The 27,011-nt window shown below is 53.6% G+C and overlaps 1 protein-coding gene across 2 annotated transcripts; it reads right to left on the bottom strand.

The window, feature by feature from the left end:
- Positions 1-25,624, bottom strand: Ldlrap1 (low density lipoprotein receptor adaptor protein 1). Of its 2 annotated transcripts, none has more exons than XM_050152993.1 (9): positions 25,456-25,624; positions 16,733-16,875; positions 15,569-15,681; positions 13,723-13,837; positions 8,900-8,972; positions 8,513-8,596; positions 7,849-7,979; positions 6,270-6,301; positions 1-5,369 (listed from the first exon to the last, which is right to left on the bottom strand). In XM_050152993.1, the coding sequence occupies exons 1-9, from the start codon at positions 25,538-25,540 to the stop codon at positions 5,225-5,227; spliced, it is 921 nt and encodes a 306-aa protein (XP_050008950.1). In that variant the 5' UTR covers positions 25,541-25,624; the 3' UTR covers positions 1-5,224. The 2 variants fall into 2 exon arrangements, with proteins under 2 accessions (XP_050008950.1, XP_050008939.1); XM_050152982.1 differs by having other exon boundaries at positions 6,270-6,304; positions 25,456-25,623.
- Positions 25,625-27,011: the final 1,387 nt, after the last annotated feature.

The following is a 27,011-nucleotide window of genomic DNA, read 5'->3' as shown; positions in this document are numbered from 1 at the left end:
TCAGATTCTAGAACCTTTATTTGAAAACACTTTGGAAAGCAAGATCTTTGGTCAGGATATAGCGTTAGACCCCAGTTTCAGCAACGTGGCCCAGGGAGGGTTGCAGGGCTGCTGGCTGGGAGCAATGAAGACAAAGTACACCCTCAATCAGGGCCTGCAGGGGCGTCTGTGGGACCAGAACCTTGGTGACCAACAAACCGCTGGGCTGCCACTGACCTGGGGCTGCCCAGTTTCTCAGAAACTGAGACTGGGTCTACCCCCTTCTGCCATGTTTCAGCCATAGCCACATGGAGCCAGGTAGTGCCTGGGCACCTGGCCATGGAGTGACTCAGACAGGGCCTGAACATCAGAGCTACCAAGCCATCGAAGGTATCCCAACCTTCCTACTCCTTCTGAGGTCCAGCAGGACCACTCCCTTCACTCAGCAGCCCAGCTGGCATTCCCTGCAACACCCCTCAATTCTCCAATGTCTCACTCATGTAGGCCAGTCTGTATGACCCGGGACTGATGGGAACCATGCCCCTTGGACTATGAAGGATCAAGAGCAGAGGCCTCTTGTCACCCAGAGACAAGGCCAAGCTGGTGACCAGCAGACACGTGCAGACATGGCTGCCCAGCAGCATGACCTTGTTTTCCAGCCCACACCTGTCCTGGCTGGGAGCTCCCAGCTGCCCTAGCAGTGCTGTGCTGGCATTTGGTCAAGGCTGTTCTTCTGAGCTGGCCTCAGGAGCTCCCAGCAAGCAAGGCCATGTTCTCGGAGTGTTCCAGTGACCTGCGGATACGGGGTTACTCCAGGACAGTGAACAGAGGATCTGGGCCTCAGGCCTGTAGAATCTCTATGGGCCTCAGTGCCTTCACCTCACATAGACACCACTTACAGTCACTACAGTGGCTCAAACCATGGACAGCGTCAAGGGTTCCTTCCTTCCAGCCCTCTCGGACTCAATGTCCCTCCTGTGGTAAGTACTCTCAAGCTGGCAGAGGGGACGATGTCACCCGGGAAAAGATGGGGCCTATGTGAGGGGCACATGGTTCTGCAGTATCCTGAGCTGGGCATGTCCAGAGTAGCTGCCTGAGGGGCAGCCAGCTGGAAAGTCAAGAGACTCCAGCCGATAGATCTACGTGGCTGGTACCTGCCGATACTGCCCGTGCGGTCAGGCCCACTGCTGGTGCTGCGGCATAAGTTTTGGGTTCAGACAGCCTGGGGTTCAAATCCCTGACTTAACCTCTTCCTGAATGTGAGCCTCAAATCAGCTTGCATCTTTCCTGTACCCAACCTAAGAAGCAAGACTACATGGGATACCTCCCTACAGTTTATTGGTCAGGGAGGCCCCAGAGATTCCACTGCATAAGACACACTTTGGCTGTATAACACAGAAATCAAATTGAACTTTCCAAAAGCTCCCTCCTTGTTGATTAGCTCTCAGTGCAGGAAGGAGCCACGCGGGTCGCCGGGAGAATCACTGGGAGAAGGAAACCCAGCCCTGCATGCCACAACACCGGCCTACCATGCAGTGTGTCCACTGGTGCAGTAGCGGCATGAGGTTATGGGGATAACCAACCACTTGGGGATTTAGACCTGCTCTACAGGAAGGGATTCAGGCTGGTACCACAAACCTGGCCAAAAGCCCATGGTTATGGCAGTGACAGGCCCAGGGGGAACCTACTACTATCACTTTGCTGAAGGACACGGCAACATGTCCTATACCACCTATGTTTATACCTATAGGTCAGGGTTGTCCTTAACCCTGGCTAGGTGGCTTCTCGACAGTGGCCAGGAGTTAATAAAGAGACTCAATGGGTCAAAGCTGAGACGGGGCCTGGTGGGTGCTCAGTCCTAAACAGGGCTGATTACAGAAGGGTTGACATAGACTGTTCTCACACCCTCCCCAAGGATCAGGGGCACACTGCGGGGAAGGAAGCACACAGACCGTTAGGCACTGTGGGGGAGGGGAGAGCTGTGAAATGCTGTCCTTTACAGGACATGGACAACACATCCCAGAACTCTCTGCAGCTGTGGTTACTTGCACTAGAGCAAGCCAACGAGGCCAGCAAGCGCTTCACCGGGCAGGATAACTGGACTTAGGTTACAAAGCATTAAAGAGGAAAAGGGGAAAAGAAGATGCTGGAGTTTGGGGGGGAGGGGAGCAGAGTGCACAGGACCAAGATGATGCTTACGTGTATGAAACTGTCAAAGAATAAACGAAAGTTTCCGTTGTTTTTTTTTTTTTTTTTTTTACTTCTAAGACCACCTACCCCCCTCCTACTGTGCCAAGGCAGACTGATAATGCTGAGGTCGGGCACAAGGACCCTGACCGCTGCACCAGGGAAGATGGAGCAAGGCCAGGCTCAAGCCTGTGTCCCAGGCACAGACGCTGAAAAGCCCTCGTGAGGTTTAACTGTGATGGCTTCTCCTGGAGAGCCAACCCAACGTCTACCCAGAGGAGCTGAAGGTCACGTCAAATCTGAAAGGTGGCTTTGTTCTTTCACTTTATCTGTTCCGCATGAAAGAGCAGGCAGCTGGGCTCGGGATCTGTAATTTGAGACATCCGGAGACTAAAGGCGTTGGCCAAATTTAAACCGAAAGATGAGCTTGTTGAGTGTCTTTTCAAATTATGGGGCAAAGAAGAAAGAATTCTTTAGACTGCTCTGATCCACTTGGGCCTCGCAGGGAGTCTGCTCTTCGGCTGGCATCAGAAGGCTGCCTCTGGACACGAAATAGGACTATTGCATAAATGCCCGAGACCCCCACAAGCTACAGGAAGGAGCAGTGGCTGGGGAGTCCCCAGACACAAGGCCAAGGAACTCGAGGACTGCAGCCTTGCTGGAATGGTCACTGAGACTGGGCAGGAGTGTTGAGCACTTGGATCACAGCCAGCTCTTGGGAAATCCCTACATGACAGGATGAGGGTCAGGGATATGCGAAGGGGCTGTGGCCCCACCAGGTGCCCAAGACAGGGCCATCTTTCTAGCTAAGCTCGGAACCCTCAGCAATAGGAATTGAAGACATCTGGGCTCTCCATGACTTCTGTCATGACAGCCGGCACACATGAAGTACTCTGTCCGAGTTCACTGGGACTTTACACATTCGATCCAAATGACCTCTTGCTCAGAGATAACCTGTGAGCTACCGGAGGCATGAGCTACCAATAACGTCATAGTGGACAACAGTCTCAAAATCCTGGGACACAGACATGGGAGATTGCTGTACCCTGCTTACAAACAGGAAAACCAAGGCTCAAGGAAGCAAGTAACTAACGCAGGGCCATAGCTGGACTTTGGGTTTCTAAAATCACTGAACCCCTATCCTCCACCTCTGTCCCCATCACACAAAACCACACAAGCTTAATCCACATGTGTCAGGCTCATCCAAGGCACCAAGCTCAGGACCTGAACAGGAGTAACAGATAAGTCTGCAAGTCTGAGTCATGGGAGTTGTGGGAACGATACTGTCCCAGAAAGGGTGCACAGGGGAACACCCACACCTCACACACTCATGTCTCAGGGGCTCAGAGTCTGGCCAGGACACATGGCTAGAAACACTGTCAGTGTCAACACATAGACCCTGTCACTCATCAGTACCCTGTCACACGGTGACAGCTGCAAAGAAAGGAGCCCCGCTGGCTCATCAACGGGGATCCCGCCATCACCCTCCACTCCGGTGCTGCAAGGGCTGTGGCCTCCCCCAGGCTCTCGACAACTGCCTCTCATATCACCAAAGGGCAGGAGCTATGACACTGCCCCTTGTCATCAGCAATACCGAGTGGTGCTTATACTTTTTTTAAAAAGGGAACATTTAACTTTTTCTTCCTCAGAGGCAGCCTTGCAGCAGTGAACAGCTTTTCAAGACCACAGCACTACCCACACCATGGCAGCCCCTCATGCTCAGGACCCTGGAGCTGGCTGGGGAAAGGGAGCTACCCTGATTCTAAGGAGAGTTCCCCAAGTCCCTTCCCCAAGGCAAGGGTCTGACTCAGCCACTCAGTAAGTCATGCTGGTTGGTGTGTTTCTCCTGCTCTCACAAGCCTAGCCACTGGGGGCTCCTAGCCATGCAAAGATGCTTGTGGCTTGGCTGAGGTTCAGGATGCCAGAGCCATGGGAGCAGTGAAACTAAGGACAGCTCACCACTGGACTGCTCGACCATCAGCTGGGGTGCGGGGACCACTGGGGCTGCAGCATCAGGAAAGGACAACGAGATGCTTCTGGAGGATTCCATTTAACCCATGGAATCGACACACTTCAAAACACATCTTCAAAACACAGCAGCGTGGCAGCTAGCAGGGCAAGGAGGCCCGCGCCAGTGCTGTGTGGAAAGGCACCAGATGGTTTGTTATGAAACACATTTTGGTCAGAAAATAGCTGGGGCTTTTTGGTTCCTGGGAGGACAACAAAACTAGAGAGAAAGGAGGCGTGGGCTGTGAGAGGCTGGCAGCACAGACAGAAGCTTTGGTATCAGACTTGGGTTCTATTCTCAACTCCAACCCCACCACGTGTTGCCTCAGTTTCCTTATCTGTAAAATGGATGAGAAATATTCTGCCACAACCTAGTGTTAGGCTTTGGTATCATCCCACGGTTATGAGGAGGCAGAAGATGGGGACACACACAGGACACACAGACAAAACAGAAGAGCAGGCTCAGCTTCGCCTGTTGGGGACGCCCTGAGAGCCACGCAGAGATGTTCCCCAGGTTGCCATGAGACTCTGGGAGTCTGGGCAGCCGGTACACTAGGTCTTAGCACTATACAGACCACCTCAGGGACTGTGCCCTCTTGTGGAGGGAGGCAGGAAGCGAGCGCTTCTCCCACAGCACCATCGAGGACCTCAAACCATGTCCACCTGTGAGAGTTAAAGTGCAGAGCTATGTGTCTTTGGTCAGGGGTTGCCTCTCAGAGCCCCGAAGAAGCTTCCCTGAAGGCCATGTCCCCTCCAGTGCACAAGGAACAGTAGGCTCTCACTGCCTGAGGAGTGAGTGCCCCCGAGAAAAGGATCATGGAATGCTTTGGTCATAGGCCAGGAGGCCAGGCCCTGGCCTGCACACACCACGAGTGCCTGATGCAAACCTGGGTATTCCAGGCTCTTTCCGCCCTCTCTCCCTGCCTGACTGCAGCTCTCCTCTGCAAGCTCTGCAGAGTGGCTGACGGCTCCTGGAGATGGCTGCCCTGCTGCAGGTGGCTTCTGGTCCATCACATGTCAAGGCCAGCTGTGTCCTGCCAGTCCTAGGCCCTCAGAAGTTGAAGAGGTCATCTTGATCGATGCCGCTGCTGTCGGGCTTGTCCCAGTCGGTGGGCGATAAGCACTGTGCGTAGTGGATGTCCTGTGCTGACAGTCCAGTGTCCAGGACCTGAGGGTTCGTCCGTGACTGTGCCAGCCTGGAAGGCAGAGCTGTGTGAGCCAAGCAAGAGGTGGGAAGCTGGCAGGGGTTAAGCAACAGGGAGAGCCTGGCCAGCATGGGGACAGAAGGCCTGAAGGGACGTGAGTGGGAAAATAGCCAGACTCAAAGCTCAGCAGGGGAGCTAATGTCCCCTGACAACAGGGTGCCAAAGAGGGTCAGTACCAGGCAGCCCTGCCCTCAGGAGGGGTTCCTGGGCTGTGTGAACGCCTGGAGGGAGGCTTCTGACAACACTGAGAAAAATGCAGAGTCCCAGGGCCACAGCTGTGCGCTGATGGATACAAGCTGCTGTGCTCGTGGGCAGAATCAGCAGACATGGGGCCGGCCTGGGATTATGCCACACAGAGGTTTGAGATTGCTAACAAGGACCCGTGACAACTGGACATTCTGGAAAAGCAGATGAAACTGTTTTTCAAATGTGGGTGGAATTGGTCACTGAAGCAGGGAAGGTGGGGGAAAGGGCTGTTTCCTTGGGAAGGGTCTCACCTGCTGGTCAGTCCCTGGCTACACCAGGAGCTGGTAGGGAAATGGCAACGGTGCTAACCCTAAGCAGGAAGCCTCTGAAGGGGCTGTATATCCAAAGGGGTGGAGGGAGGCCTGAGGGTCTAGACTCAGTACTAGGAACCCCAGTGGTCCAGTCCTCGCCTACTGCCTTAGTGACACGCTACAAAATGACAGGCTGAGCCTGCATTTTGACTGAACCCCAAAAGCATTCTCACATACGAGACATCCTACGTAATAAGCTCCCTGTCGCTGGAAGAACTCGAGAATGGCAGTGTAGATGGCTAGGGCACTCGAGTTCTCAGTCAGGACAGAGACCTGAGGGCAAAGCCAGGTCGCCCGAGGCCCACATCCCCAGCACAAGCCCTCAAAGTATTACCTTGAAAATGCTTCATCCAGGCCATCATCCAGCTCCTTAGAAACAAAGCAAGAAGTAAGAACTGAGTGGTCCATGTTCCCCAAGGGGGCTCCAGGGACCCAGGACCTGTATGTATGTTGGGAGGGGGTGCCTAGGGAAACTAGCGAAGGCAAGCGTCATGCCCATGGACCCAAGGCTGGGGCACAGGACAAGAAAAGGCGTGTCTCAGCTAGGCAGTAGTGCCATCTATCGTCAATCTTAGTACTTGGGAGGAGAATCTGAGTTCAAGGCCAGCCTGGTCTACAGAGCAAGTTCTAGGACAGCCAGGGCTACATAGAGAAACCCTGCCTCTGAACCCCCAATCCCACCCCATCCCTAAAAAAGAAAGAAAAGGAACAGGCATGTCTGGACCTTCAGTGACCCAGATAAGTCACGCTCCTCTGAGACTTAGCTTTCCCTTCTGTAAACTGAGGGACATGAGAGCCACAGCTTTCCAGCCCCAAAGGAAGGACAGAGAACCCTTGCCTGCACCTCCGTCGTGCCCAACGCCAGTCACAGTCCTGTGCTACTTCAGGATAACTGATGCTAGAGCCTCTCAGCCTTAGGGGCTAAGTGCTATGTGAAACCCTCCAAAGCCTTTAGGACACATGACAAATGACAGCAACGGACAGGTACAAGGGATACCCAAGTTGTTCCCAACCGACAGGTGAGCTGACAATTGTCAGGAGTACCATCATGTGAAGAGATAAACTGGCCTGGTGGGACAGGCTTGGGGTGCCTGAGATACTTGGGAGGCTGAGGCAGGAGGATGCCATAGAAGGTCAGTGTCTTCCCTGAAGGAATTAAATTTAAAAAAGACACAGAGAGGCAGGTAGATCTCTGAGTTCAAGGACAGCCCTGGGCTACAGAGTGAGTTCTAAGACTGCCAGAGCAACACAGAAAAACCTGTCTCAAAAAAATAAAAAAATACACAAAAACCACCACCACTACCACCACCCCCCCCAAAAAAAAAGAAAGAAAAAGAAAGGAATGAGCTATGACAAGCACTGGCGGCTTCTGCTGACGCTGGCGCGTGGTCCCATTGGTCATTCTCACGTGCTGATATAAAGTGTCTCTAGGCACTGGAATACTTGGTGCTATTTCTGTAATAACAGTTTGAAGCCAACCACCTCCAAATGAAAATTGAAATTAACGGCCATTCAGGTTCCTCTGGGAGATGCATGGAAGGTTAGCTCGCTGCTGAGGGAGCGAAAGGCTGACAGAGGTCAGGCACTGGCCATGAGTCCTGAGAGCCCACAGCCTGGCTGCGAATTCAGACAACTGAGAAGGAGGGGTGCCAGGCACAAACCTGCTATGCCCAGAACAAGGGAGCCTTTGCTGACAGAGAGGGAACAGTACAGACACCCAGATTCAGACTGAGTATCGTGAGGAGATGGCCGTGCTGGGAACCAGGCCTGCTGGGGACACAACCTTGCGCTCAGAGAGGACATTGTTCAGCTACTCCACCCAGGGCCTGGGTCTGGGAACCACTTCAGGCTTGTTCAGAGACCTGGCTAATGCTCACCAGATCCCAAAACCATGCAGGCCACAAACTACTCACCCAGACGACACTGTTGCTGCCCAAGACTTGAGGCCGTGCTGTCTCATCCAAGTTGTTGGTATTAGTGGTAACCGTGGACAACGGGGCCTTAGCCACCTCTTCCAAATCCAGCAGATTCCCCGTGACAACCACTATGGGGGGGTCAGTTGGGGCCATCAGGAGGAGGATGAACATCATCTCTAGCCTTTTCCACACTCATATTCCGGTACCCTGGTACTATACCATTCCCAAGGAGCTCTGGGACTCTGGCCTGGTCCAGATGCGGGATGGACCTTGATCACATGGAGCCCCATTCTGACACCTTCCCCGACCCCCAGCTACAGGACAGTTGTCCACAGGTGAGACCCTGTGGCTCCTGAGGGTAGACCCTGGAGCCTGCATGTTCATAACATAAGCTGAATGTTTAAAAGTGCTCCACGTGGCCAGGCAGGGGTGGCGCACACACCAGGTAGGCTGGGATGTCTAACAGGCTGCGAAGCAGACAGGTGCACACACACATGTATGCGTGTCTGCAGGGACACGCCTGGGTTAGTGTGTGCATCTGAACAATACCCTCTTAGCTACCTACAAGGCATTGTTATTGCTGATGTAACAGAAGAAAAGGAAGCAGCAACAGGTCAGGAGGGAGCCCTGGATGGGAGACAAGCTCAGTGCCAAGACTCACAGCTTTTCAATGAGGGGGTGCTGTCACATCGGGTCCCTGAGATGTCTCCTCCTTCTTGGTTGGCTTTTTCCCTCTTCTCTTTCTCTGTGGGATCAAGGCACAACATGCTGGGGCCCTTGTGGACACTGTCTCCATAAGCCCCCGAGGAGAATGACTGCACTCAGGGCAGTATGAGAGCTCCCCCAGGAGAAAAGATACCTTCCAGATACTGAAACCCAAACACTCTGAAGAAGCCTCAGATGGGGAAACTGAGGCTAGGGAGGTAAGACAACCTGTTCAAAGATCACAAGCCCAGCAGGGGACGGGGCTGGGGTCAGTCAGGTCTGACTTCTGGCCTCTACCCGTCCCTGTTCACATTACTCACAAAGCTCAGAAGGGAAGACTCACCTTCCTTGGACACCTGCCAAAACTCAAAGGCAACTTTGAAGGCCTGGGCTACAGTGAGGGTGACGGCTTGTGCCTGAAAAACAGGAAATGAGGGTGGGGATGGGTGCAGCGTCAGGCAGCAGAAGCAAGTATGAACTGGAGGGTTGGGGGATCCCACCCCATGACAGGCTCTGGAGGGCCCGGGGGGAAGGGAGGGGCCTAGCTCCTCCATTTCCCACAGCAGCCTGGGGCATAATGAAGCCACATGCTAGGATGGCATTGGGGGCCAATGAGGCACCTCCTGTCCAGCCCCACCCCTAATGGCTGTTCACCTCTATTTTTCCTTCCCTTCAGGCATATCTAAGCCAACTGTGAGAGCTACCTCTGGAACTCCCTCCTGGGTGAGCCGAGGATTCCCTACACTCACAGTCCTTGAGGGAATGGAAGCTGTGCTTGAGTGAGCTACAGGCAGAGAGATGGAGGCCACATTGTTCAAGTGTTACAGGGCATTGAGGGTGCCAACATCTGGTAACTGACATCCCAGCAAGGCAGGAGGTGGCAGAATCAAGATGTTAGTGATGGTAAGGAAGAGAAGCCATCCAGCACTGCAGCCAGCCTATGAGCAGCTGCCTTGGCTCCCACATCACCTCTCTCCCATCACCAGCACAGGTCTCTACAGCCCCGCTCACCTCCCTCTGGAATCTGCTGATGGAAGAGGCCCTAGCTCACATGCTTCCTTTACAAGCAAGAGTGGTACCACAGCTCAGTCAGCGACCTCAGGAGGCAGTGATGGCGTCACAGGTCCCGCTGTCACACAGATCTCCTACAACATCCTGCTACCCAGTCCTGGAATAACCGGCCCGGAGCTTGGCGTGCAAGTCCCAGAGAAGAGAACCACACTCAACTGTAGAACAAGCTCCGGCTTAAGTAGCCTCCACCAGACAACTCGATTTAACTGAGAAATAAATTCGGGGCCACTGCCTTCAAAACTCCTTTAAAAAAATTTCAAAATCTCCAAACTGGCTGATCTGTGCCAATTAAACTTCACGAAGTATAAAAATCTCATTTGAATGTCTCCGTCATTTACATTTGTGATGGAAGTGAGGATGCTTTATGGTGGAACTTAAATATGGTAATTAAGTATGAAAGTCTTCACAGCTGTTTACAATTTAAGCTGTCACGTCTGAATCAAGTTTAATAGACCCAGTTACCATTGAGAATTGCCCATGAACTAAAAATATGGGCTAATTACCAGCCAAGTCAGACCACCATACTCTGGAGCAAGGGCTGGTCACCCATGCGGCAGGACTATGGAAACACCATTACGTCTGCTTGCAGGAACCTGCGGACAGGGGTTTATGCTGTCTACGTAAATCTGGTTCATCTGTGCAAATTCCTGCTCCTGCGCCCTAGGGTCCTGGACGGTAAGTCATAATAAACATGTAACCTGAGCCGAGATCTGAAGTGATGCGTGCAAGTGCCTACAGGTCTGGGCTGGGCAGGCCTGGGGGTGGCCTGCTTCCCCAGGGACCCCCAGCAGGATGAGTCACAGGAACACACAGTGGGAAGACCTTCATCCTCCAGGCTACTACTGCACAGTCTTCCTGGGACTTCTGCTGGGAGGCTGTCTTATGACCCAGCAGCTTCCTCTTGGTCCAGCTGTCCATGTCCCTAAATCATTCCACCTAAGCAAACTATATATATATATATCAGTAGGTCACCTGGGCCAGGTACACAGCCCAGACTAAGTCTTGTTCTCACCATCAGCCCTGCCAGCGCTCACCTGGCTCCCATATTAACCTCTGCACAAAGATTTCTCCAGAACACCAAGGTCCACGTGGAGGAAATAGCCCTGTCCCCTCTGCTAGACAGAACTGGGGTGTCCAGGCCTATGCCCACACAGGAAGTCCAGACTCCTCCTCCTCCACGTCTGATCACAGAGGCTGTGTTTGCTGAGCTGAGGCCTCTCACATGAGCGTAGTGAGCCACTTCCTTGTAGCGATCTTCTGATCATGCTCAAACAAGACCAGAAAAGGGAGCCCTTGGCTGCACTGTGGGGGACCCCAGGAGGAACCTCTTTCTCCAAGCTTCTCGCTTGGCCAGCAAGGAAAGGTGGAGACTCAGTGAGGGCCACATTTGCACCATGGGTCCTGTGGGCTGACCATGCCTGATGTTGAGTCTCCAGGCCCAGCACACCATATCAAGTTGTGCTATGCAGACTAGTCCCTAAGCCTGGCACACTCGTGTTCACCACTCTGTTCATCCTTTAGGTCTCCAGTCTCTGGGCATCTCCCTAACCTCCACCCTAGAGCCAAGCCTTAGACTCAATGTCAAAGTCAGCCCTTCCCCCACAGACTTATGCAGGCTTGAATTGTAGGTTGCAGAGCCTTGTCCACAAACTGGAGACAGCTGACAGAAGGCGGAGCAGAGCCAAGGCCCCCAACTCATCCCTGCTTCTCCCTCAGATAATCAGGGAATCTCAGGCCAATTCAGGACAGCCTTCAGTGTTGGCCCACTGAGCTATGGCTTTAGAGCCCAGCAAAGGTCCTGAAGGCCTGGAAGGAACCTATACCACCCCAGAGCAACTTGGAAACCCTGGGTGACAAAAGCTGGAAATAGGTGGGAGACAGACCACAGCCAGGCACACAGAGAAACAAACAGCTGGGTGTCCAGCAAGAGCTATACCCTCTACCCACGAGGCTATACTAGCCACAGCCATGGGATAGAGAGCCTCTGCTTTTCTCAGCAATGCCCTCTGTCCTGGGGCAGGCTGTGTAGAGTCCTCTGGCCCAGGTCTCCTTCTGAATGGTTGGGCCTGCTCCCTGTTCTGCACAGAACCCCATCCCAGAGAGAGCTGCTTCACGTGAGCATGCCCCTCCCACCAGTGCCCACACTGCAGTAATAACTTAGGGCCAGCAGTCCTGCCTGGTGTGGTCAGTGAGGAGGAAGAAGCAAACAGTGAGAACACAGTAACTTTGCAGTGTTAGGTCAAAGTGGCCTCATTCATGCCAAAGTCTCCCGCCATCTGTGGGATCCAGGCTGTCATGGGAGAAGCCCTGAAGGACCCCATCAGACTGGTAACATGGAGTCTACAGAGAAATAAGGCATGCAGAGGAAACGGGGCCTTTGGAATGACCCTGGGGTCAATGAAGTGACCTCTGATTCTGCCAATAAGTAAGCAGACCAGAGAAGGGCAGGGTTCACCATGGTTACACAGCACACTAGCTGCTCCCCTTCTCTGGGACGCCTTGAGCACAGCCTCACAGGAGGATTAGGGGAAGGAAAGGTGTAGAGACGTGGAGATAAATCTGGATGATCCAGCAGACATTATCACCACAGGAACCCGAGAAGGAGAGGCACCAAAACAGCAGAGTGAGAATACACTGTGGTGGTTTGAATAAGAATGGTCCTCGTAGGCCCATATATTTGAATATATACCAGGAACTGGCACTATTTAAGAAGGATTAGAAGACTTTGGAGCTGTGGCCTTGTTGGGGAAAGTGTGTCACTGGGGTGGGCTTTGAGGTTTCAAAAGCCCACACGAGGCACAATGTTGTTGTCAGGATGTAGCTCTCGACTGCTGCCCCAGTGTCTGCCTGCAGGCTGCCATTCTCCTTGTCACAATGCCCTGACCCTCTGACCGGTAAGCCGGCCCCAGTTAAATGTTCCTTTTATAAGGGTTACTTTGTTCACAGTATCTCTTCACAGTGACTAAGACAGACACGATACAGGAAGACAGCACACGGGCACCTCTGAAAACAAAGTATGCGTTCATGAGCATCTGTAGGTGGGCTGTGAATACTCAGGAGATAGGAAAGCAAAGACAGGGCTCTTTCCTGGGCTGCTGAGGATGTAAGTCCTGGCCTATCCCAGCCTGCCGCTTCCTAGAACCTGTGCTGTTTTGAGTCACTATGTTTGTATCATTTATTCCTGCTGCCCCATAGACTGTGGAGTTCCTGATGTATCCTTTGATGGAGAAGAAAAAGATCTCATCTCCTTGCCTCTGAGAGCCAGGGGCCTGGGGATCAGGTTCTGAGCTGTCGGCAGACTTGGATGCTGAGCCAGCTGACACCAGGGGCCTCCTCACACTCAATCCTCAAAGGCCCCAGAAACCAAGGTGTCATCAACCAAGTCAGAAAAGCTCCAGCTCCTCCCCATTCCCAGCACACGCTGGAGACCACCAAGATGCCTCCATCACTCAGCCCCAACAGATGTTGCCAGGGGTCAGGGACAGGAAGTGCTCAGCCTCTTGGGTGTGCAGAGGAGAGGAACTGTGGGCTCTGAGCCTCACTTTGCACCTGGCTGGCTGTGCCATTATGAGCAAAATTGCTGGCTTCTGGGGTGCGCCTTGTTGTAATTAAAAGGCTTAAAGAAAGGCAACAGAGACCATTTCCACCTTACAGGGCTGCCCTGGAGACTAAACAAGAAAGCACTTTGAAGCCCAGCTCCAAAATGGGCACAGAGGGGGTTGCAAAGGAGCCATTTGCCTCTGCCCGACCCCAGGAAGCCCAGTCTAGAGAAGTCTCACTTTTACCTTGCACCGGGTCCCTCTGGTTTCCCATATCCAAAAGCTAATCCCTACAAGGCCTGCACCCCAGACCGTACTAACGACAAGAGGGTCACAGCCTCAAACCCGAGCAATAATAATCCCAAGAGGAATATGCCCAGGCACTTCCAGGGGACAGGGGCTGCTCAATGCCCGAAGCCAGATGGTCCAGCCAGCCTGGCCGACTCCAACCCTCGCAGTACCCTCTGGACTCTGACACCCACTGGGATTCCTGGGGATTTCCTCCTGTTTTTAAGTCCCTGAGCCTGTCCCCTCTGGGCCTGGCGCCCCCACTGACCACTTTCCGCTTGGTGCAGAGGAAGGCGTGGCACTCCAGGCTCTCACTGTGCTGGCTCTGGGCGATGTATGCGAACACCTTGTCGTGCATCTTGTCTGCGGTGCAGTAGGAGATCCTGGAAAGCAGGCGATAAGTGTCACCGGCCTGCACGGCACCTCATCACATCTGGATGTACAGATTCTGCTGGGTCTCAGAGACTCTGCTGCCTGATCTCCACTGGGTAAGCCTCTGCAGATCTGGCCTTGCCAGGCAGGGGACATGGGGATAAGGAAGGAAGTCCCATCCTCTTCTCTCCACCCCACACTGAGCCACAGCCCTAAGACGAACATCTGGACCCAACTGCACACGAGTCTGTACAGTTGTCTGTACAGAAGACCCTACAGAGTCTTCCTTGTTTAACCTCCAAGCCAGGGGTCTGTGATAGCCACACCCACAACCCTGAGGCGGCTGTGTCAATTGGAAGGAGAAGCCAGACACTGCCCTGCCTACCACCTTCCTTCACCAACCAGACAACAGATCATACCCAGGACCATCTCCCTAGGGACCAGGACCAAGAACAAGTCGACCTGGAACTGTGGCTAGGGGTGGAGCTAGGGCTATGTGCGGATGATCTGCCCAGGAGCCCCCGTGGGTGCAGAGACTACCAGCTTCCTCTGCTGCAAACAGTGGCCTTTCAGATCTCTGCTCACAACCTCAGCTCCCCAGGTCTCTCACCTCTTATCTAACCCCTCCCTACCTCTGTTTATCCTGAGACTCACAGTTGGGGGAGGGGCTGTTGTCTAGGGGTGCAGCTCAGCAGATTCACCCCTCACCAAAGCAGTCCCAACTCTCAGAACATTGTTTCAATAACATCACTGATAACCCCAGGAGGGAAGATGAGGGTGCCATTTTCCCAAGGGCTTTTTCTATCCTAGGCATCTGGATCCCTAACTATTCCTTGCTTCTGGATAACATCAGCCAGATCCTGCAGGGAGCCACCTCCACTGGGAGGTCTTCCCAGGCTTCCCCAACACACCCCCTTCTCTGCCTTCTTGGGAAACACTGTCTTCTATGTCCTTCCCTTCCTTCCTTTCCAGACCGGAAGTGCTCAGAGGGCAGGGGCTGGCAGGCACTTAGAAGTGCTGGCTAAGGAAAGGCAGGTAGAATCTGGATGGAGGCTTACAGGCGGCAGCTTGGGCCTCTGGAAGCACTCCAGCACACCTGTGCCTGCCACGCCCTGGCTCTGGACCTGGGCAGACAGATCTAAGAGAGACAGTTGGTTTCTTAATCCCTAGTTCAGCCTCCACCTCATGGTACAGTCTTGGGCCACTCTCTCTCTCTGGGCCTCAAGTTTCCCCATAGTTAACATGGATTTGGGTTGTTTCTCCTGTTTTGTACTCCTACCCCTGACCAGCTGAAAAGAGGTGGGGTAGCCTTGAAGCCCCCTAGGACAGAGAGGGAATATCTCCATTTCTGTTCCAGATCCTGCATGACGCCTCTCAGGGACAATGAGTCAGACACTCAGGGCTGAGCACTGTTCAAGGCAGACAGAACAGGGAGCTTTCACAGGTGTGTGTCCCCAGCCTGACTCCCTGGCACATGACCAAGCACAGGCTCTGAGCCGGCTTCAGCTGGCTAGAGGACAGCAGTGCCCACAATCGCAGCCTCCCTGTGAGCTGTGGGTTACCTGCCAGCACTACATTAACAGCACAGGGAAGCAGGACCTGCCCCCAGCCCATTTTACCAATGAGGGAAACTTAGGTTCCCCAGAGTCCACAAAGAAAGCTGTAGAGCCTAGATTCAGACAGGACAATCCAATCAACCCCTGAGCAGCAGAGCAGACATGGCCACTCCCTGCTGAGCATACCTGTAAATGGACACGTTCTCAATGAGCTGGCTGGTGAGGCTGTCTGTCAGGATGATCCCCCGGGGCGACACCTTGAGAGTTACCTTCTGCAGTTTCTTCCCGCTGGCCTTGGCCTAGAGGCACACAGGGGTCAGAGGTGCCTGTCTGGTTGCCTGTACCTCACTGCTTCAAGGCCCCTCAGCTCAGACAACTGGCAGGTGCCACGGGGGAGGGGAGAATGGATGCTCAAACAGCACCTTGTGCTGGCTAGTTTTTGTCATCTGGGAAGAGGGGGGAGACTCATCAGACAGGCCTGTTCGCAAGTCTAGTGGGGACATTTCCTTGAGTGGTGAGTAATGTGGGAGGGCCCGGTCCCCTGGGAAGTGGTATTACCCTGTGTAAAAGGTCCTGGATATAAGAAAGCAGGCTGAGCAAGCCATGAGGAGCAAGCCAGTAAATTTCATTTCTCCAAGGTCTCTGCTTCAGTCCCTGCCTGGGTTTCCGCCCTGACTTCTCTCAGTGACGGCTGTGATGCAAGTTTAAGACAAACAAACCCTTTCCTAATTTTTGGTCAATGCTAAGCACACTACGACAAGTCTCCTGAGGCACAGACGGACAACCGCTGCCCACTAGCCTATTGCCCAGTGAGCACTGGCCTCATAGGAGGGGATCAATAGCCCCTGTCCAGGAAGATGGGGACTCCTAGGGGAAGGGACTAGCCCAAGGACTGACAAGAATTCGAGACAGATTGTCACAGGCCAGCACCACAACCTGGGGACCCAACTCTATCACATGCCAGGGCCTGAGCTATAGGTCACAGCTACCCTAGGGAATAGACTTAAAGAGCTCACATCCTCTTGGAGGTAGGGGAAGGACACTTTGGTGGGCCAAGCAGTGAGAACACGGTAAATAGGGAACAACTTCCTTCCCTCCTTGGAGCTAGTGAGTCACCAGGAGCCTGAGGTAGGGACTCCAGGCTGGAAACAGTCAAGGCCAGGGTAGCCTGCAGAGGATGCTAACTGACCCAGCAAACACAAAGGCCATCTTCACAAATGCCTGAGCTGGACACAGGAGACCCAATGTGTGCCAGGCTCAAGCACATGTTATACAGATCCCACCTGGAGACAGGGGCAGCTGGGGCAGGGGAGCTGGCCCGGGCTCCTGTCTTGCTGCCTGGACACTCACTGTGGCCACGATCCTCTTGACAGCAGCTGCAGAGAGCTCCTCGCCCTTGGGCCGCTCCACCAGCGTCATGCCAAGATACTTGAGGCTGAAAACCATGCCTTCCAGCAGTGTCTCCCGAGTGTCCGTCCAGTTCTCTGGCAACTCTAGCACAGGACAGACAGCCCTCAGTGTGCTGAGCAGGCCTGGCTCTCGCCACCCACCTTCTCAGCACACCTACAAAGGGCCCTGGGGTACCCCCATCCTTACTTTAGCTATTACCTCCCAGCCTACCCAAAACCTGGCCAGCTTCACATATACTGTCCCCGTCCACCCTTAGGGGCACCCACAACCTGTCACACACACTGCAGACAGCCACTCCAAAGTCCAGGAAGTTAAACCAAGTCACAGTCAGTTTAGAGTCGAGACTTGGCTATGCCATCTCATGATGAGATGGCTGAGGGCAAATGGTCCCTCCTCCTCAATGAGTCCTCAGTTTGACTCTTTAAGATGAGGACTATCACATTATGGTGGTTTGAAGGAAAATGGCTCCCAAAGGGAGTGGCACTATTAGGAGGCCTGATCTTGTTGAAGTAGGTGTGACCTTGTTAGGAGAAATGTCACTATGGGGTGGGCTTTGAGGTCTCATTCCTCAGTGTGACACTTAGTCTACTTCCGGTAGCCTGCAATCAACGTGTAAGAGCTACCTCTCCAGCACCACGTCTGCCGACATGTCTCCCCATGATGATAATAGACTGAACCTCGGAACTGTAAGTGAGCCCCAATTAAATGTTTTCTTTGTAAGAGTTGTTATTGTCCTGAGGTCTCTTCATAGCAATAGAAGACACACATTACAGTTAAGGAAACTGAGGCTCAAGAACGGAAGGTATGGGCCAAAGGCCACCACGGTAAATACAGGCAGAGTCACCCACCAGCTGGTGCATCCCAGCCCACACTTGCTTAAGAGCTGGGCAGTCTGGGGGTTGAGGACCAGCAAAGATACAATGGCCCAAGGAAAGGGACTAGGGTTAGAGTTAAGTGATGTCACTGGCTCCATTGGGCTGCAGCCATGACACGTGGGAAGGGTCCTCCAAGATGTCTTGGCCATCACTAACGTCAGCAAGGAGTGAGTGGAGTGAAAGCCAGGGCAGGGGAGAGTTGGGAAGGGGCCCACCTGGTCCCCGTGAAGGAAAGAGTGCAGACCCCAGGGAAGGTTTGCCCATTCTCCAGTTCCTCCTTAGAGCTGAGGCTAAGGGCACCCATCACACAGTGGGTAACGGGGCCAAGCTTACTTAAGACAGTGAGGTCACTGGGGATGCGTGCACAGCCCTGTTAGGGCCCCTCCTGTCACCCCATGCCCCTGACCCCTCTAGACTCCCTGTTACTTTCTTGGGCCATGTCCAGAGCCTTGAGTTCCAGGGACGCTATCTCTTCGTTCCATGGCTCATGGCTTGGGATCTGTGTTGAGCAAGAAGCTGCCTCTCACTGTGGGTGGGAACAAGAAGGGACCTGCAAGTATGACCCCTTCTCTCAGACCCAGGTGACTCTGACTCGTGAGGACACACAACTGGTATTCATCTTTTGAGTGTAAAGACGTCCTAAATACTCTCAGCTCCAGCTGTTTGACACAATGCCCTGCAGGCCTCCTAAACCCCAACTAAGACAATCCTAAAGTCCAACAGGATGTCCCATCCATTAGGTCCTCCAGAAGGAAGCAGAGTCCTGGGTCAGGCAATGAGGATGCCAGAACAACTCCCTGCTCTGGAAGAAACCAAGGCTCGCAGCCCTGTTCCCAGGATGAGCACAGTGAAGGCCACTTCAATAGGCACAGCCAGCGGCCTTGAAGGTCTTTCACACCCATTCTACAGCCCATTCTACAGTGGAGGAACAGGAGGAGGAACTGGAGTGCGAAGGACACCAGCCTGAGCTCCAGGTCACTGGACCACACAACTAGCCACAAGGAAAACTGCCTTCAGTTTAGTCAAAGGACTTCACAGCCCTGGATACCCAGCCCACCATTTCCAACCTGAGATGCCAATAGACAGCAGTGCTTCCCAGTTTCTCAACTATGGCCTCAGGCAGGCAAAACTAATCAATCAGGGGTGACCTCTTCTCATTATCCATCCCTGCCTTAAGGCACACATCCTTCCCCTATCTCTGGGTCCCACTCTCCCATTTCCTCTGCCTCAGCCCTTCCCTGGCTCAGGTCCAAAGCCACTTCCGCTCACTTCATTCCAAAGGGCCAAAGCTTGCCAAGGTCACTGGTGTTCTCTTTGCTGTCAAAACATTCTCTCCTCCTTGACCCCAAATGCTTGACATTTTTCTGCTGTCCTCCTACCCCGACCTGACCCTTCTCTATAGTACTGCTTGCCAACTTCTACACTGGCTACCAGACCCAGCCTCATAGACCCTCTGCCCAGGCCTGTAGCTTGACAGCTGACCCAACTGAAGCCCAGAGAGGTGCAGCGCCTATTCAAGATGACACAGTGAGTCAGAGAGAGGAGGTGCCCTCAGTGACAGCTGGGCTGTTTGAAAGCAGCGTCCCCCAACCCCCCAACACACGTCCCTACACAAGCTCCTGCCACACTGCAACATCTACTCTCTCAATATCCAAAATGCTCTTTCCAAACAAGGCATGGCAGTACCCACCTGCAATCCCAGGAAGAGGCAGGACTCTAAATTAGATGCTAGCCTACAACACACCTTGAGATTGTGTATAAGAAACAAACCTTTAATCCCAGCACTCAGGAAGCTGAGGCAGGCAAATCTCTGTGGACTTGGGGCCAGCCTGGTCTACGTTGCTAGAGCTACACAGTGATCCACACATTCACCCTCTCCCAGGGCACCTAATCAGAGGCAGGCAAGCCAGCCCAGTGGCTAAGAGTGAGGGCCTTTGTTTGATACTCTGAATGACCCTGAGTGAGAGCTCTATTTCCTCATCTCTAAAATGGGGGAAAGGAGTTTGGGGTGTTGTTTAGTTGGTGGAGTGCTTGCTTCGCATGCACGACATCCTGGTTTCTATCCCCAGTACCCCACAAACCAGGTATAGTGGAGCATACCCATAATGCTGGCACTGGGAAGTAGAGGCAGGAGCATCAGAAGTTAGAGATTACCCTCGGCTACACAGCCGGTTAGAGGCCAGCCTGGAGTACACAAGACTGTCTCAGAAAAGAAAAAAAAAAAAACAAAGACGAATTGGGGGCTGAGATGACTCAGCAGTTGAGTGCATTGCGGGGCGGGTTTGGTTAGACCGTTCACACATGCTGCTAAGTCCAGCCCGAGAGGGACATCATAGGCTGGCCTCTGCAGGAACCTGCACTCATGTTCATACACACATATGCACACTATTAAAAAATAAAAATACTTAAGAAATAAAGGGTGGCTGTGGTGGCACATTCCCCCAATCCCAATAGGTGGATCTCTGTGGGTTCGAGGACAGCCTGGTCTGTCTACATAATGAGTTCCAAGCCAGCTAGGGCTACATAGCAAGACTTTCTCAAAATCAGGATAAAATAGAGAAAGCAACTGCACTAGGCTCACAGGGCTGTTCAGAGCTGTGGGCAAGATAATGAGATATGGCGGACAAAGGTGCAGGCTGAGGGCCAGGTCCAGGGGCAGGTATCTGCAGGCTTGCTCAATCCTGGCTATGGCTGTTGCCTTGAGCAGGGCTCTGCCGATTCTTCACACAGCAGCTGCCTGCCTCTCTTCAAAAGACCTGTCCTCAGGTCTGCTCCCCAGGCTGTGGCGCTGAAAGGGCCTCTGCCCTGAGCGCTTCTCCCATCACCTCTGCCTGCCTATCCTTGCAGGCCAGCCTCCTCGCCTGTGCTTCTGGACACGTGACCTACTCTTTACTGAGGTTCTTCGAGGCCTCTGGCGCCCACAACTTGCCCAAGAAAGAGCATTGAGACAAACAGACAGACCAGTGTGGTCTCCAACCACCAGACACCACATACAGCAAGGAGCCAGAGCCGCACCCCTTCCCAAGCAGAGCTCCCAGAGGCCCCTGGGCAAATACAGGCCTGTGCCTTACTCCAGTCTGAGTTATTTTCAGCCCTGTGGTGTGTAATGACTACGCTATTTTCATTTTATGATTTTACAGATGGCCTGCTATGGGAGTTAGCTCAGGACAGGACCGCAAGTCCAGGCTAGCTTCAGCTCCCACCACATGCTGCTTCCTGGTAAAGGTCCCAAGAAGGGTTAGGGCTACTTGGGCGTCCTGCCCCGACCCCCATAGCTGGGACCTGGCTGGGTGGTGTCTGAACACCACAATTGCAGCCAACCCACAGGTACAGTGAAGACAAGCCTCTGCCCAGGGACACAGTCTGGTTCCCAAGCCTGGTGAGGGTGACTTGGGAGTAGGCAGGATGTCCTAGGAGGGGACCTAAACTCTGCCCTGCAGGAACATGACAATCTTCGACAAACCCAGTGGGTCTCTCAGGATTTTCATGGCAAAAGTTTCAGAATGTGAACAGACTAAGAACCAGGCATTGTGGCAGTGCACCCTTGAACCCAGCACTCAGGAGGCAGAGGCAGGTAGATGTGAGTTGAGGCCAGCCTGGTCTACAGAGGAGGTTCCAGGACAGCCAGGACTTCACAGAGAAACCCTGTCTCAAAATAAAAACAAAACAAAACAAAGACTAAGCCGATTTCAAAAACTAAAACCACTGAGATAATTCTTAAAGGTGAATAATGAAGTGATGGCTACCTCAGTCAGAGCTCCCTCCTACCTATACTAGAAGAAAAAAGTCAGTGCAACGAAAGGCTCGTCAGTCCCTCAACCTTCCTGCGCCTCAGTTTCTTTACTTCGAAACAGGTAACAGTACCCACTCCATGGGGCTGTCATGAGGCCAGATGAGCTCCCACGTGACCCTGCTGAAACCACACCTGGAGCCCTGTGAGAACCAGCCACTGCCACCGCCACCCATCAGGTGCAAAGAGCTTCCACGCACATGTGGCAGCTTACTGTGTTTTATGAGATCAGTATGTCACAGTGCCACAGGCAAGAAATACAAATCCTAAGTGACAGCCCCGAGACTCGGGCCCCACACCCCATCCTGCAACCACCAAGCCCCTCCAGTGCAAGGCAGGGGTGACTGACACATGCCTCGGCACCCAAAGAGAGTGTCTGACCTCTGTCAACAGTGGGTGACCTGTCTCCTCAAACATCCTGCCCCTCCCTCAGTAATCAGAGATCCTCCAGTTCAATGTCCCTCAGACCTGCCGGTCCACTGCCAAATCCCCTTCCCACGTCCCTCCCTGGACTCACCTGGATCTTCCAGGCCAGCTTCTTAAGAGAGGTGGCTGCCAGGACCTACTACTCTGATCCCCTCTACGAACACCACTTTCTGACACCAGACGCCAGCGCCTGCCACTCTGCCTGCAGCCTGGCTGTTAGTGGTACCCAGCGCCTGGGGTGCCTCACAAACTGGAGGACCGTGGTCTCCATCTGCAAGATCCTCCAGTCATGAATCCAGTGGGTCTTGCTCCAGCCATTGCCATTCAGAAGCAAGACAGCATAGAGCTAATTCTACTTCGAGGGACCTCAGAATTAAGGCCCAAGGGCTGCCCCTCTGTCCACTATGGAGGCTGCCTTACCATCTCAGCTATCCTCACCATACTTCCTGGGAAATCCTCCCAGAGAATCTGCACTTGGACCCATGTCTCAGCGGCTACAGCTAGAATAACACAATCCCCACTCTATCTGAAAAAGCTGCCCCTCTGTTGTTTTATCTTTTTTCTAGCATTCTGTTCTAGCCTCACCGACTATCTGCGGCCTTCTCCCTCTGTCTCTTCCTCCACCAGCAGTGAGAACCATCACAGTACACACCACTCACTGTGAGTGAGTGAGTGTGAGACACACTCAGACTCACTGTGCTCTACTGTTGTCACATTCTGGGTTTTTTTGTTTTGGTTTTGGTTTTTTTTGAGACAAGTTCTCTCCATTATGTGGCTCTGGCTGTCCTGCAACTGGCTTTAAACTAGGCTGTCCTGGAACTCGGAGATCCACTTGCCTCTGCCTCCCCAGTGCTAGGGTTAAGGTGTGGGTTAAAGGACTATGCCCAGCAGTATTTAGAATCCTATACAGAAATATGAATAGGCCCCATAGAGAGTCATGAATTACCTTTACTGGAACAGACATCTTATTTTTTTAATCATTTGGGTTCTCTGACAGGCTAGCACTACCCATACAGGAATCTGAGGGTCAAAGTGACCCCAGGACCTTTAGGAAGCCACTGAGCTGGGGAAGAGATCCTGATTCTGGGTCAGGTGCTGAGATATGATCTTTATGGTTCCCAGAGAGAAGGAGAAAATGGCCCTGAGAAGGAGGGAATCCTCTTTCCAGGTCAGGCGGTGGCTCTGCCCTCTGAGCTTTTTTCTTTTCTTTTTTTTTTTCCCCCACACTTAGTGGGCATGTGGGGGAGAGAAGCCCATGTGCCAGAGAGCACGTGTGGAGGTCAGAGGGCAACCTTTGGCAATCAGTTTTCTCCTCCCACCACCAGGGACCCAGGGATTGAACGTGGGTCCTCAGGCTTGAGAGCAAGTTCCTTTTCCCATCTAACAGGCTCTGGCCTTTGATCATGAAAGCTAGACCCAAGGACTGGCTGAGTAGGTCCCAACCTCTCACGTAGGTCCCCTCTAACCTATGTCCAGCCAGCCAAACCCAGAGTGGGGGTCCCTAGCTCCCCAACAGCCAGAAAAACCCAAAGCATGTGACTAATATCCCAGGGCTGAGGAAGCTCTGCCTCTCCGTGTCTGGAGCTGTGGGTGGACTTCCCTGTCCGTTATCTCTAAAATGGGTCAGAAGATAAGCAAGCTTTGACACCTCCCAGGAGCTAATGATCTAACAGAAGTCACAAACACCAGACACAAAAGCAGGAGCCTGCCTTCATCAAAACCACCACCAGGTAAGTAAAACACAGACACAAGAGTCCCAGGCAAGTAATATTCTTCTTGGTAAACTAAGATTATGAATTTGACACCTAACCAAAGACAGCCAGGCTTCTGAGGAGCTCATTCTAAGTACAGAGCTTTGAGAGGCGCAGAGAGGGGAGAAGAGAGAGCTCAGGGTCCAGACAGACTGCCACTCCCATCTCAGTCAGAGCTGGCCAAACCGGGTTAAGAACTAGGTTTAGCCAGGAGGACAAGGAATGGTGATGTGTACCTTTAATCCCAGCACTGGGGGGAGGCAGAGGCACAAAGCCCACCTGGTCTACACAGCAAGTTCCAGGCCAGCCTGGGCTACAACCTGGAAAATACACTAGCACCAGTTTAACTAACCGAGTTTAACTAGCCCAGGCTGGACTCACTCTTTGGCACAGCATGACAGTGTACTTCTGATTCCCCCCACCCCCACCCCCACCCCTGCGCAAGCCCCCCTCTCCCCGCCCCACAATTCCACCTCCCTAAGGCTGGGATTACAGACTAGAGCCGCTACCAAACAATCTGTGAAGTGCTGACGACAGAACCAAGAATTTAGGATCAAAAGACTTCCTGAAAGCTAGGCAAGCACCTACACACCACACACATCCCCAGCCCCAGGGGGATTTTATCCCCACTTTGCAGGCTGGAACACCAAAATCATCAAGACGGAGTAAGTGATCTCTGCCTTAGAGTGGAAATGACAGGGAAACCTCGCCATCCAAAATGCACCCTGGTCCTCCAGATTCATCTCTGCTTCCTGGCTCCCTCCTCTTCGGACCTCCTCCCCACCCACCCTTCTTTCCCTTGTCCCAGGAGAAAACCACAGGGTTCATCCACTGGAAGGGAAGGTCACGTTCAAAAGTCCTGGTCACATCCCACGAATTTTTGAAGGGCTATTTTGGGAGTCAGCAAGTGTGGAAGATGGTACATGCCCTGCCCCAGGGGCCCCTGACCCCACCCCCACCAGCAGGCACCAGCACACATTCCCAATGCCAGTCAGGGCTAGGAGGAACCCACAGCTGGAACACCACAGTGGGAGAGAGGAGGGGCAGGGCGGGCTCCCTAGGCCCAGACACGCTGGCGCTCCAGGGACCAGGGAACTCGGGCTCCCCTGGTGGAGCCGGGCAAGGCAAGGTGCTGGCAAGAAGCTGGGAGCGGAGGGAAGGGTACTGCCAGTGAGCCCCAGGTGGGTGGCAGGTGAGACTATGCCGGAGTCCAGGCGCCTAGGCTTCATATCTAGAAGGAAAGGCTCGGGTGATCCCCTATAAACGACTCCCCAAAAGGGAGGGACCTGAGCTAGGTTTCTCAGGCCTCAGGGTAGGGTGCCAGGTGACGGCTCCCAGAGAGTAACCCGAGAGGTGACTGGGGAAGGCTCCTCTCCGCTCTTCCAGACGCCCGGGAGAAGTGGCAGCTAGTCAGTCTGCCTTTTGCCTAGGTACCCAGGGACTTGGGCAGCCCCCAAGGGGAAGGTACGAGGGAAAACAGGGTTTGAAAATAGCTTGGACGCCAGCCTCGCCACCTGAACGCGTCCAGAAGGGAGGGCGAGAGGACCTCGGGTGGCACCGGGCTGAGCTCGCTCCTCAGAGCCGAGACCTGCGGGTCGTCTAGAGGCGACCCCGTGGGTTGGGCTGGAACGGGTGGAGAGGCTCTAGGAGTCCTCACCGCGCCTCACCTGGGGACCCGGAGTTCAGCCCGCTCCCCGCCGACCCTCCCCAGACGCAGCCGGCATGATCCCCGGGGCCCGGCCGCTCGGGTCGGGACGAGGCCGCCCGGTCCACCTTGGCCCCGAGCTCCGCGGAGGCCCGACCCGGGGCGCACACACTCACTGCGGTGCCGGCCGCCCACCCAGCTCTGCTTGGCCAGACTGGGGCTCCGGATCAGCGCGCGCCCCGCCGACTTGAGCGCGTCCATGGCCCGCTCCGGTCACCGCTGCCGCCGCCAAAACTCCTCCAGGAAAACTTTCCGCCGGGCCAGGCGGCGCGCGCCCTCCGCGCTCCTCCCCCGCCCTCCCTGCGACGTCCGGGGGCGTGGCCACAGAGGCTACGCCCGTGGCCACGCCTCAGACACGCTCCCAGAGTGCGACCCCGCCCCTCCCCGCCCAGCACAGAGGCGCAGCAAGTTGTGCGTTCCTAAGCCCTGTACCCTACGAGGCTCCCAGCTCCGCTCCCTTCCTCGGTCCCAAGCTACAGAATCCCACGGTCTTCTTGACTACTCGACACCTGGAGACTATTATACAGATGGGGAGAGTGAGAGCTAGAGCCGTCAAATAAGAGAAAGAAAAGTGGTAGATGGGATCGATGGTAGATGGCTCAGTGGATAAAGGCACTTGCGCCAAGCGTGATCATGATCCCAAAGACCACACGGTGTAAGAAGAGAACCAACCCCTGCAAGTTGTCCTCTGACTTTCAGGGGCTAAAAGTGACACCCACGTTCCCTCTCCCATTGTGTACATACACAAAATAAATGTAAAGAATTAATTTAAATCTGAAGGAGGGGCTCACCAAGGCAATGAGGCTTCTAATGAGAGAGTGACGGCTGTGTATTTTGCTGGGAAGGAATGGGAATGTATAGTAGGCATTTTTAGCAACTTGCTTAGCTGTCCCCCTCCCCACAGTCTCAGGAACATTGCAGCCTTAGCCTCTGACTCAGATTTGCTGTGTGACCCCAGGCTGTCCTTCCCTGCTCTGAGTCATGCTATCTGTTGAATGAAGCATGATCCTGTCTCTAGAAAACCTACCCACCTGCCCCGGCAGACACTATAACCTTGCTTCAACCCTTGCCTGTTCCCAAGGCAGCACACCTCTTCCAGCTCCAGGAAGTTAGACGAACTCTGGAGCCAGGAGTGATGGTTCATACCTGTAATCCCAGCACTTAGGGAGGGAGAGCTGAGGCAGGAGGATTCATGCAAGTTCCAAGGCATACTGAGGTACAGAGTAAAAAATGTTGTCTCAAAAAAACGCAAAATAAATGGAGCGGTGGTGGTGCACACCTTTAATCCCAGCACAGAGGCAGGCAGATCTCTGTGAGTTCGAGGCCAGCCTGGTCTACAAGAGCTAGTTCCAGGACAGCCAGAGATACACAGAGAAACCTGTCTCAAAAAAGAAATATATATATATATATAAAATTCTAACNNNTATATATAAAATTCTAACCATAAAACCCCGGGCATTGGGTCAGACTGTGTGCAGTCCCAGGCAGAGGACATCCAAGGCGGGCACTCACTCCCTGGCTGTCAGAGGCCATGCCTCAGCCACACAGCTGTGACGTCTGGTTAGTTTCAGAAGCCTGCAGGCCTACTCTGGCTAGGAGACAAGCAGACTGTCTCCAGTGTGCCTGGCTCACATTCCACTCTTTCTAAACCCTCCTGTCTGTTCCAATTGCT

This window comes from Alexandromys fortis, unplaced genomic scaffold, assembly GCF_014885135.2.
Source record: "Alexandromys fortis isolate MF-2015 unplaced genomic scaffold, M_Fortis_MF-2015_v1.1 scaffold_26, whole genome shotgun sequence".
Lineage (NCBI taxonomy): Eukaryota > Metazoa > Chordata > Mammalia > Rodentia > Cricetidae > Alexandromys > Alexandromys fortis.
Note: the sequence above shows the minus strand (reverse complement) of the source record. Positions and strands in the feature narration are given on the sequence as shown.

What these genes read in the sequence shown, in the direction of transcription:
- Ldlrap1 (XM_050152982.1), bottom strand. Translation starts at nt 25,540, where the DNA reads ATGGACGCGCTCAAGTCGGCGGGGCGCGCGCTGATCCGGAGCCCCAGT. An exon ending in GAGAACGTGTCCATTTACAG is followed by an intron (nt 13,838 to 15,568) that starts GTATGCTCAGCA and finishes CCTGCTTTCCAG; the next exon opens with GATCTCCTACTGCACCGCAG. An exon ending in CTGGATGAAGCATTTTCAAG is followed by an intron (nt 5,370 to 6,269) that starts GTAATACTTTGA and finishes TCTGCCTTCCAG; the next exon opens with GCTGGCACAGTCACGGACGA.